The 12,647-nt window shown below is 46.7% G+C and overlaps 1 protein-coding gene across 12 annotated transcripts in view; it reads left to right on the forward strand.

The window, feature by feature from the left end:
* LOC118367646 (kin of IRRE-like protein 3) overlaps window positions 1–12,647 on the forward strand; it is a 50,145-nt gene that overhangs the window by 22,912 nt on the left and 14,586 nt on the right. For all 12 annotated transcript variants that reach the window (XM_052494649.1, XM_052494650.1, XM_052494652.1 and 9 more), the window contains exons 2-3: window positions 11,484–11,636; window positions 12,558–12,647. The exon at window positions 12,558–12,647 is cut by the window's right edge and continues 60 nt beyond it. In XM_052494649.1, the coding sequence (XP_052350609.1) occupies window positions 11,484–11,636; window positions 12,558–12,647 (243 nt within the window). The remainder of the gene's footprint in view (window positions 1–11,483; window positions 11,637–12,557) is intronic.

Genomic DNA, 12,647 nt, shown 5'->3' on the forward strand with positions numbered 1-12,647 from the left:
GGCTTTGGGTTATCTGCGGGAGAGAGAAGGGGGCATTGGGTGTTGGTCGTGTGGCCACGTGCCAGGAGTAACCGCCCAACAACTTTGCCGCCCAGTGCCTGCATAGTAGTTTGAGGTTCTGCCAGGCTCCACCATTACACAACCACATCACCATAGCCTTGATGTACTGGAGAAGTTGCAATGCCTGACGTTACAAGATCAGCACTTACAAGACAGTACTAGCTGAGTCAGGAGTTTACAGAGAAGAAGACACGAGCTGAACAAATGTTAAAGGGTTGGCTTCACTCTTGTCTTCCATCTCCCTCCCTCCCACCCACCTCGGGAAAACTAAACAAACTGAGTGAACAAACAGGCAGATCCTTCCCTCCAAATCCCCCCCTTTCTAATACCACACACCTCAATCCATCCCTCCATCCCTTTTCTTCCCTGCTGGCAGCCATCCTCCCCGTCTTCTTGTTCAGAGTGCTTGCTTAATAATTAATTGATTAATTAGTTCTCTCATTAATAATTTATTCATTAATCACGGCCTGCTTTTTCTAGAGGAAGTGGTGGAATCTGAAAAAAAAGCCTGTTATCACATTTCACTCTAATTGCGCGGCTGCACTAATCAACGCTTAAGAAATGGAGTTTCAGGAAATTCGTTTTTCCCTCCTTTCCCTCTCTTCTTCCCCAACACAAAGCAGGATGTACTGAGGTCAGCAGGTAATGTTTTCTTCCCCCTCTCCTCTCTTTATTGTACTCTGAAAGCCCTTAGTCATCACCAATTTTAAAAGAATGTCTCAAGGCAGAAGTAATCTGATGAACGGAGTAAAATTTGGCGCTTAATTAAAACTTGGCTTTTCCCCCACCTTTCCCAGAGAAAGGGGAATAGAAATGGTGGTGGCCAGTGAAACAGCGGGCATTGATGAGTAAACGACAGTTTGAAGACGGTTTGTAAGAGGACACAGGCGCTGGGGTTGTGGAGGAGAGGTCTACGTTGTTTCCCAGGGATCTATGGCTCTCCCGGGACGTCGCTGGGTAATTTGCGTTTCAGTCTCATGCACACAGAGGTGTGGGGAAGAGTTGCTTAGACAACATAAAATAATATAGTTGTGTGATACAACCGTGAGAGTGAGAATGAGTAAAAAGCATTGTGAAATGGTTTAATTACATTCATGTTTATCCCTGTTGGATATACAGTTCACACACAAGTCATTTTCTCCTTCTGAAGCCCTCTGTCAGGTCCTGGGAAGAGAAGAAAATTCCATCTCAAATTAGAGGCAAGCTTCAACGGAATGGATGCCAATTCGACATGAACCTCTAAGCTTTATAAAGCACACACATTAAGCAGCACTAATGAGACTCTCATTGAACCAGTCTTTCTTTATTTTCAAACACACACACAAAAAAATTGCTTTGACTTCAATGTGCCGCCACCACTGTTACTGACAGAGGTAGCCTCTGCTTTATAGTTCAACAACACCAGCACACAGCACAGCAGCATCAGCAGACAACAATAGTACTGACATGCATACATTTACAACGTTACCACCCTAATTAAAAAATAATAATAATAAAGGAAGAAAGAAAAAAAAGCACTACTTCTTATCGCGAAGAGCCAAGGGGGCCTCCACTGGGCTCAATTAGGAAGTGTAGGCCACAAATCCCTGGACTAAATTAATTGACACCCCAGGGCATTGGGCCCAGTCCCAGTGGTGGAGTCTAAGTGGAGAATTCCTTTGTTTTCATTTCCTTTGCCTTTGAGCGAAAGTACAAGAGAGCAAGAAAGGGGAGGAGGCACTCTAACATGATCTTTTCATTGTTTTATGGATTTTTTATTTATTGTTTAATTATTTGTTTTTGTTTACTTGTGGTTTTCTGCAGCTGGGGAGCGAAGTGAGGTGGATGTAAGAGTTTTATTTGTTTTTTTGCTTACCATTTTTGAGCAGCTCGGCTTCCCATCACATGTTGAGCACTAGTGCCATTTTATCCAGCATGTCAGCTGTTGTGTGCACACTAAACCCAGGCTTTTGCAAACGGCACAAGAAGTTAAGGATTTAAAAGCACAGTAAATTATACTGAAAGCCCTTCCAAGCAGTACTAGAGAGAAGGAGGGAGAAGAGAGAGGGAGAGACAGAGGAGAGAGAGAGAGAGATCGAGGGGGCGGACTGGGAGTGAGTATGACACACTGATTCAGCCAGCAGCTGTCTTGTACTGAAAACACCAGGGGGCAAGAGGGAACCAAATGACAAGACTGGCTCAATCAACATCTTGTCAAGACTGTTGGCTGATGTGTACAGACAATTTTATACCGCCAACCCCCTCCTTTGCCCTCCTCTTTATTTTTCATGGCTTTTCATTTCCAGTCTTCGAGCCAGCCAGTCAGCTCGCCACCCCCTGTATAGTGTCAGCTCTTAGGCACTGGAGTGGAGCAGTGAATGGAATGGCAACTGTGGTATAATGACACTCAGAGAACTTCTCCTGCTCACTAGAGACACCAGAGAGAGCACAGGAAGTGTCTGTGCCAATGTCTCTGACACACACTCCACACACACACACACACACACACACTCTCTCTCTCTCTCTCTCTCTCTCTCTCTCTCTCTCTCTCTCTCTCTCTCTCTCTCTCTCTATCTACACACACACACACACTCTACACACACACACTCTTCACAATCCACAGACACAGACATTGCACACACACAGTATTTATCCCTTCAGCACTACTCGGACCTCTCCTCCTTTCCGCTCCACCCCTCTATCACTCCATCCACTGTGTCTGTGGTGGCAGGTGCCCAGGGAGACACAGCCGCTGCTTGCCCATGTGATCAGCTCCTCCTTGGCCCGCCTCCCTCACAGTCCGCCTCGCCCTGATGGGAGCAGCGTGGAAATAAACGTCAGGCAGGGTGACAGCACATGTGACGGACTGATTACAGCATTCCATCAATCACCTCTTAAAGCCCCGGCCCTTTACAATTGAGACCTGACAGGAGACCACTTTTATGGTTATTTTTCTTTACAACCGTACAGTACCTCAGGTTTTCACTGCAGTGTGTCTTTTCTTGTTGTTGCCTCCTGCTGTCCTGGTTCTTCCAGCACAGTGTGTTGACAAGCTGACACAAACAACTTGCGATTTTCACGCTTGGGATGGAGAAAAAGAGGGAGAGAAAGGGAAAGGGAGAGAGAGAATTAGAGAGTGTGTGAATGAGAGAGAGAGAAAGAGAAGAGAGAGAGAGGGGGACAGGGAGGCTGTGTGACGATGCTGACGGGGGAGTGTGGAGAGGAGAAGGCGCTGTGTCAGAAAGAGCTAAAGAAAAGACAAATCAATAATTACTAACACCATATATAATTCTTAAAAGGGGCTTGCAAGGCACTGATTTCAGGGATCATGGCTGACTGACTGTATAGTGTGAGAGATACACAGAGGAAGGTGGGATGGGGGAATCTGGCGGAAAGGCTGACGTGTGGAGGGACAGAGGGATGGTAGAAGAGAATGGTGGGTATGGAGGGTGTTGGGTGGTGAGGGGAGGGGGGCAGGTGTGTGGATGGATGGGCTGATCTTCTCCGTATAAAAGAGGTCCCGGTCTGAGCCAAGAATCTTCACAATGGAAGAAAGGCTGAAAGGGGAGTCTAGGAGGATTCAACTCCAGCAAAACAGCTCTTAAAAAGCTGTTAGACCGCAATTTAGACGACAAAAATGCACAAAGGGGAGAAAAGGGGGGTTATGGGTAGAGAGGTAAGAAAAGTGCGTCTGGAATGCGAGGTGGGGAGGAGATAAGGCATTAGAGACAAGGCCAGATAAAGGGAGAGAGACAAACACAGGAATGCTTCAGCCAGGACCATGTCTGAAGAACAGAGAAGCAGATGCAGGCGGTCACAGATTCAGCCTGTGTCTGTGTCTGGAGACAAGAGACTATGGTGGTGTTTGGGTGGTGGGTGGTATCCTCTGTTCGCTTCCCTCCAAGTCCGCACAACTCCTGTAGGAGACATGGTAATGAGATTACAGCCTGGCCCAGTCAGACCTGTTGACGGTAGGGAGCAGTGATGCCCGTTGTAACAAATTCTTCAGCTCAGCTGCCTAAGAATTATGTGCTGTCGTTCTACACACGCTCACACACACAGTGGGATATTTACACTTTCACACACACACATACACACGCATATACACACATATACACACACAAACACATGCAGCGAGAGACAATGAGAGGAAGACAAAAGATCCTGAGTCAAAACAAAAGGATAACCATTCAGTACAGAGAAATGGAGCTTGCATTTGCAGCCCGATATAGAGGCCTTATCTAGACACAGTACAATAGATGGTATTTGGGGAGAGGGCTTGTTTATTCTGAGCGTGACATTTTTTTGAAAGTTGTTTTGTGTTCTTTTTTTCCTGCTTGTGTTTCCTCCCCCTCTTATTCTCTCTTTTACTGTGGAATATCCACACCAACACCACTGACACATAGAACACTGCTACTGTGGAATATCCACACCAACACCACTGACACATAGAACACTACTACTGTGGAATATCTACACCAACACCACTGACACATAGAACACTACTACTGTGGATTATCTACACCAACACCACTGACACATAGAACACTACTACTGTGGATTATCTACACCAACACCACTGACACATAGAACACTACTACTGTGGATTATCTACACCAACACCACTGACACATAGAACACTACTACTGTGGATTATCTACACCAACACCACTGACACATAGAACACTGCCACTGTGGAATATCCACACCAACACCACTGACACATAGAACACTACTACTGTGGATTATCCACACCAACACCACTGACACATAGAACACTACTACTGTGGAATATCCACACCAACACCACTGACACATAGAACACTGCCACTGTGGAATATCCACACCAACACCACTGACACATAGAACACTGCCACTGTGGAATATCCACACCAACACCACTGACACATAGAACACTGCCACTGTGGAATATCCACACCAACACCACTGAGACATAGAACACTACTACTGTGGATTATCCACACCAACACCACTGACACATAGAACACTGCCACTGTGGAATATCCACACCAACACCACTGACACATAGAACACTGCCACTGTGGAATATCCACACCAACACCACTGACACATAGAACACTGCCACTGTGGAATATCCACACCAACACCACTGACACATAGAACACTGCCACTGTGGAATATCCACACCAACACCACTGACACATAGAACACTGCCACTGTGGAATATCCACACCAACACCACTGACACATAGAACACTGCCACTGTGGAATATCCACACCACCACCACTGACACATAGAACACTGCCACTGTGGAATATCTACACCAACACCACTGACACATAGAACACTGCCACTGTGGAATATCCACACCAACACCACTGCCACATAGAACACTGCCACTGTGGAATATCCACACCAACACCACTGACACATAGAACACTGCCACTGTGGAATATCCACACCAACACCACTGACACATAGAACACTACTACTGTGGAATATCTACACCAACACCACTGACACATAGAACACTGCCACTGTGGAATATCCACACCAACACCACTGACACATAGAACACTACTACTGTGGATTATCTACACCAACACCACTGAGACATAGAACACTGCCACTGTGGAATATCCACACCAACACCACTGACACATAGAACACTACTACTGTGGAATATCCACACCAACACCCCTGAGACATAGAACACTACTACTGTGGAATATCTACACCAACAACCCTGAGACATAGTACACTGCCACTGTGGAATATCCACACCAACACCCCTGAGACATAGAACACTGCCACTGTGGAATATCCACACCAACACCACTGAGACATAGAACACTACTACTGTGGAATATCTACACCACCACCACTGACACATAGAACACTGCCACTGTGGAATATCCACACCAACACCACTGACACATAGAACACTGCCACTGTGGAATATCCACACCAACACCCCTGAGACATAGAACACTGCCACTGTGGAATATCCACACCAACACCACTGAGACATAGAACACTACTACTGTGGAATATCCACACCAACACCTCTGAGACATAGAACACTGCCACTGTGGAATATCCACACCAACACCCCTGAGACATAGAACACTGGTACTGTGGAATATCCACACCAACACCCCTGAGACATAGAACACTGCCACTGTGGAATATCTACACCAACACCCCTGAGACATAGAACACTGCTACTGTGGAATATCTACACCAACACCCCTGAGACATAGAACACTGCCACTGTGGAATATCCACACCAACACCCCTGAGACATAGAACACTGGTACTGTGGAATATCCACACCAACACCCCTGAGACATAGAACACTGCCACTGTGGAATATCTACACCAACACCCCTGAGACATAGAACACTGCTACTGTGGAATATCTACACCAACACCTCTGAGACATAGAACACTGCTACTGTGGAATATCTACACCAACACCCCTGAGACATAGAACACTGCTACTGTGGAATATCCACATCAACACCCCTGAGACATAGAACACTGGTACTGTGGAATATCTACACCAACACCCCTGAGACATAGAACACTGGTACTGTGGAATATCTACACCAACACCCCTGAGACATAGAACACTGCTACTGTGGAATATCCACACCAACACCACTGACACATAGAACACTGGTACTGTTGAATATCTACACCAACACCCCTGAGACATAGAACACTGCTACTGTGGAATATCCACACCAACACCACTGACACATAGAACACTGCTACTGTGGAATATCCACACCAACACCACTGACACATAGAACACTGGTACTGTGGAATATCCACACCAACACCCCTGAGACATAGAACACTGGTACTGCCACTGGGAGATTGCCCAGTCAAGTTGAGAGTGCTCATGTTTATAGAGCCTGTTAGATCGGGGCGGTGCTCTCTAGAGCCGGACTTCAGTGGATGGGAAGAGAGGACACTCAAGATTATCCTGAAATAGAAACTGTTCCCTCCTCTACTGAGCTCAGAACCTCTTAGCCTGAGTCTCCACACACACACACACACACACACACACACACACACACACACACACACACACACACACACACACACACACACACACACACACACACACACACACACACACACACACACACACACACACACACACACACACACACACACACACACACACACACACACACTGTAAGTGTCTGTATAACCAAGGGCAGCCTGTGTAGCTGAAGTAGGCTGTTGAGTCTCCCTGGTTGTCCATGGAACCTACACTAGCATGACAAGGACACTTAAAGTGATAAATATACATCAAGTGTCTGTGTGTGTGGTTGTGTGTGGTGTGAGATCCCTTTTTTGGGGTTTAGGGCTTCCAAGCTTGTTTCAGCCAGGCCGCTAAGTTGGCATGAAAGATTATGATTATAGTGATTTGCTGTTTTCAGTAGTTAGCCCCAGTGCACCCAAAGGTCACATCCACTACTTATTGGACTGCACTGAGAAAAGAACAGGACACACACACACACACAAAGTGCCACACAGACACACTTCCCCATAATTCCATCAAGGCCATGTTAGTCCCCAGTGCAGATGCCCAGTAGCGGATCATTGGAGACATCTGTCCATCCTGTCCCCATCAGCAGCAGTGTGCCTCCCTCCCTCCCTATCCATTCAGATGGCACAGAGAGAGAGGAAGGCTGGTGCCAGGGGACTGCAAAGCTCTTTAATATGTTATGCTCCATGTCAGCCCTGCTGTTCTGGACTTAACTCTGACCGTGTGACGGAGAACGCAAAGTCACTATGTCAAAGTAACTGCTAAATGTGCCCTCCAATCACATACAATTTGCTTGCCCTATTTATGCTGCAACAAATACACACAGGCACACACTGACACACATACACACACTAACCTCCCCTGTGCATCCACCGCCGTGAAATTATATTCCGTTTAAATAAATCGGGATTCAAATGTAACAGGCCAAGTGTGTTTTGACCTTGTTACTGGAGAGATGGACACGCACACACACACACACACACACACACACACACACACACACACACACACACACACACACACACACACACACACACACACACACACACACACACACACACACACACACACACACACACACACACACACACACACACACACACAGGTCAGAGGTGTTACCTGTTTTTGAAAAGTACCAAGCAATCATTACCAACACCTCCTCAATAATGTGTGTGTGTGTGTGAGGAGAGAGATGGTACACAGAGTACACAGCGGCAGAATACCTGACCACTGTGACTGACCCAAAATTAAGGAAAGCTTTGACTATGTACAGACTCAGTGAGCATAGCCTTGCTATTGAGATGGTAGACAGCAACATGGCTCAAGAGAAGACCACTTCACACAAAATGAGGTGGAAACTGGCCCCTCTCTAACCTCCTGCCCTATGACCATTTACATATTTCCCCTCTCTCCCCTGTCAGAAATGTATTCATGTAATTAAGCTGCTAATACACCGTCAAGCAAGATTTGGCTAATTCAGCAAGGAGGAATTAAAGGAATATGCAATTTATGACTCATTAGCCTGCGGAGATGTTTTGTTGAGCATTCTCAATAAGGAATTTGGAATGCAATGAATGTTCCATGGTGTAATGTTTACTGTTAATTTTTTTGTTTTTCACTTTATATATCACTTTGTATGTTGTCAGGCTATATATAAAAATATACCCATATGTGTGTGTGTGAGAGAAGAGAGAGAGAGAGAGAGTGAACGTGTGAGAGAGAGAGAAAGAAGGAAAGAGAAAGGGAGAGAAAAAGAGAGAAAATGTGAGAGAAAGAAAGAAAGCAAGAGAGAGACAGAGACAGAGAGAGAGAGAGAAAGAGAGAGACTGAGAGACAGAGAGAGAGAGACAGAGAGAAACAGAGACAGAAAGAGAGAGACAGAAAGAGAGAGACAGACAGAGAGAGAGAAAGAGAGACAGAGAGACAGAGAGGGAAAGAGAGACACAGAGAGAAAGAGAGACACAGAGAGAAAGAGAAACAGAGAGAACGAGACAGAGAGAGAGAGAGACAGAGAGACAGAGAGAGAGAGAGACCGAGAGAGAGACAGAAAGAGAGAGAGAGACCAAGAGAGACAGAAAGAGAGAGAGAGAGAGAGAGACCAAGAGAGACAGAGAGAGAGACAGACAGACAGAGAGAGAGTAACAGAGGTAACAGATGTAATCCATTTCTAACAACCTGCCAGTGTGATAAAGGATGGCCCATTGTAAACATTTAGGTACTGTGGGCAAGATACTTAATTGCAATCAATGTTTATACTGCAGCAAGCATAAAGAGGAAAATCCCCAACGCGCCATCCAGCGGAGCGGCCTATGAAAATGCTCGATATAGCTCATAAAAGCGGAACATTAGGGACAGACAGTCTATAAAAGCAGCAGTTTTAAAGGCATGACTAGAAAATGCCAGCCTTCACCAAATGCTTAATAGCCTGAGCATGAAAACATTTCACTACTCATTGACACTCAAATTGGACTCCTTTGATCTGCAGTCTATGACACAGACACATATACACACAACAATACACCTGCATGCCCATACACACACAGATTGATATGCTTATTTAAACACATTAGCAATATTAAGGGAATTGGGGTTAGTGGACTTTCCTGGTGATATTCACTGCTATTATACATGATTCTCTCCATTTCTTCCCATTTTTATTTCCATTTCTCCATCTTTCTCATCCTAAAAGGAGAAGAAAGGAGGAGAGTGCTTGGGCAGACGTGGGAAAGCAGTAGGTGTTAGGAGAGCTGCAAGCTGCAAGGCTTGAGCCATGGAGAACTCACGTTCCTGATGGACTAACTGTTTGGCAGGTCTGATTATACTGGAGGGAGGGAGGTTAAGGGAAGTGGGGGAGGAAGAGAAGAACAGGGTTCAGTCAGTGGTCCTGGTCCAGCCCTAGATGAAGTGGATAATTGAGTAGGGAACAAACACCGCCAACCAACCTCGGTAGCCCCCTTTTGAAAAGAAAGAAAAGCTAGAGAGCATGATGGAGTGAGAGAGAGGAGAGGGGTGAGCGGGTTGAGAAGGAGAGAGAAATTCCTAGCTTCCCTCGGGGGGCAATATCTGCTATTGAAAAGCTATTAAACTTGCATTTAGCAGGATTGATTGGAAATGAAGAGGCCTATTAAACGAGAGGGACAAGAGGACAATAGCGCGTCTCTGGCCGCCGTATGTTGCCCTCCTTTCACCAGCTTTTCTTTCCCCAGGAGAGTCGTCCCCCCCCCCAGCCTGTCTGTTTAAGCACTCCCACCCAGAGAACCATTGGAGAGGGGCTTAGCACTGACTGAATAGAGCCCTCTTTATCTTCCCCCTGGCCCCCATTCTCCTATTGAAAGAGGGGTGGGGGTGGGGTGAGAGAGAGAGAGAGAGAGAGAGAGAGAGAGAGAGAGAGAGAGAGAGAGAGAAAATTAAAAAAATGAAGGAAGGTTCTTTCTTTTAAAGGAAAGATAAAGCCCTCTCTTTCTCTTCTCTTCTCTACTTAGCCAACCAACTCTGTTCTCTCTCAGCCCTCTCCTCTCTTCATATCTCCCCCAATGGTTTAGCTCTACCTCTGGAGGGGAGCCATCTACTTCCCCTGCCAGTTGGGTTTGTAATACTCAATCTCCAGCATCGTGGCACAAACAGTGGGAAACAAGGAGTCGTATTCAAACTTTATGTGTGTGTGTGTGTGTGTGTGTGTGTGTGTGTGTGTGTGTGTGTGTGTGTGTGTGTGTGTGTGTGTGTGTGTGTGTGTGTGTGTGTGTGTGTGTGTGTGTGTGTGTGTGTGTGCGCAGGTGTGGGTTGCGATGCAAGTGTGTGTGTTGCGAGTGTGGGTGTGGATTCCAGTGAGTGTGAGTGAAGGCAAGCCAACAGCTTTCAGTACGTGTGTGTGTGTGTGTTTGTGTATGTTTGTGTGTTACATGTGTGTGTGTGTGTTCCGTGTGTGTGTGTGTCCCATCCTTAAACACAGCAATGGAATAGACAGAGGCAGGTGTCTTGGTTGACGTTGAGCAGGCTCAGACGGATGCTTCTCCCGGGACACTTAATGGAGTTTTGATTGTATAACATCCATTTGAACAAAAAGCTCCCCCAAAGAGTGGCAGATTTCTCTCCTTCGCAGTGTGCTTGTTTCGTGTCACCGTGCGATGGCTGCCATATGGTCTGGGGAAAGAGTTAAATAAGTCATGAGGCAGCTGACTCTTCCTGCTCAGCTCAGCCACCATTTTAATGAGAAAATACATATTTTCAGCCTCCTCCATCCACCCCATGTAACATCATGGCAACATGTAAACAACAGAATGAACAGGCCAGTCCATTACGGGGCGTGGCTAAATATGGCCATGCATTTGGCTCAAGCATCTCTATTAGATTATATCATTACATGTTACTCATCAAACCTCCCTCTTCTTCCAACAGCTACCCGAGCAGCCTACTTTTCCCAGCAGCCCCAAGACCAGGTAGTGGTGTCTGGTCAATCGGTGACTCTGCCCTGTGTCATCGTGGGGTACAGAGGAATGGTGCAGTGGACCAAAGACGGCCTGGCGCTGGGTGGAGAAAGAGATCTGCCAGGTATGCATCTGATCTGACCAACATCTCTCTGTGTGTCTCGCTCTCTGTCTTCCCACTCTCTCTCTGTCCCTCCCTCTCTCTCTCTCTCTCTCTCTCTCTCTCTCTCTCTCTCTCTCTCTCTCTCTCTCTCTCTCTCGCTCTGTCTTCCCCCTCTCTCTCTGTCCCCCCCCATCTCTCTCGCTCTGTCTTCCCCCTCTCTCTCTGTCTCTCTCTGTCTCCCTCTCCCCCCTCTCTCTCCCTCTCTCTCTCTCCACCCTCCCTCTCTCTGTCTCCCCCATCTCTCTCTTTCTCTTTGTCTTTCTCTCTGTCACACTCTAGCTCTCCTACTTCTCTCTCTCCCCCCTGATCAATTCATGGTCTCATTAGGAAGCCTTGGCTCTCTGTCTGTCTGTCTACTCAAATTAATGGAGGTGGAGAGAAACAAATATACTGCAGACAGCCTCTCTACCACAAACAGACACAGAGCATTTAATTTGTTGTTTAGCATTTTGAGGCTTTTGTACCAAGGTGGATAATCAATTGGCTGGTGTCACGCGCTGACATTCAGCTGTGTTCTGGACTAGTGGGAAGGTGGATGAGGCTCGGGGTTGACCTTAGACACTACATCTTGATTTTGTCTGTGCTTTAAAGGACAGTCAGTCGCCTCACGCCCCAGTCTCACATGTAGCTGTGGCCTTCCCCTAGCCAGTCCCACGCTGCTCAGGCAACTGAACGGCTCAGTGCTTAACCGGGGGTGGTGCAGCACCATTTCCATTTATGTCTTAAAGGCCCTTGGCGTTTGTTTGTGGCGTGAGTCTGCTCATTTTGCAGTCTTTTCATTCCGGTTTGGGTTTGTTGTTCTGCTGTTGATTGTTGGGTTTGTTTTCTTGTTTTCTTTCCCATTCTCTGACTCTCTGTATTCCTTGTGTTGGCTTAATGCAGGGTGGACACGCTACTCCTTAATGGGAGACCCGCTATCAGGTGAGCACAGCTTGATGATCGACTCGGCAGAGCTGGCGGATGACGCCGTGT

This window comes from Oncorhynchus keta, chromosome 34 (assembly GCF_023373465.1).
Source record: "Oncorhynchus keta strain PuntledgeMale-10-30-2019 chromosome 34, Oket_V2, whole genome shotgun sequence".
NCBI lineage: Eukaryota > Metazoa > Chordata > Actinopteri > Salmoniformes > Salmonidae > Oncorhynchus > Oncorhynchus keta.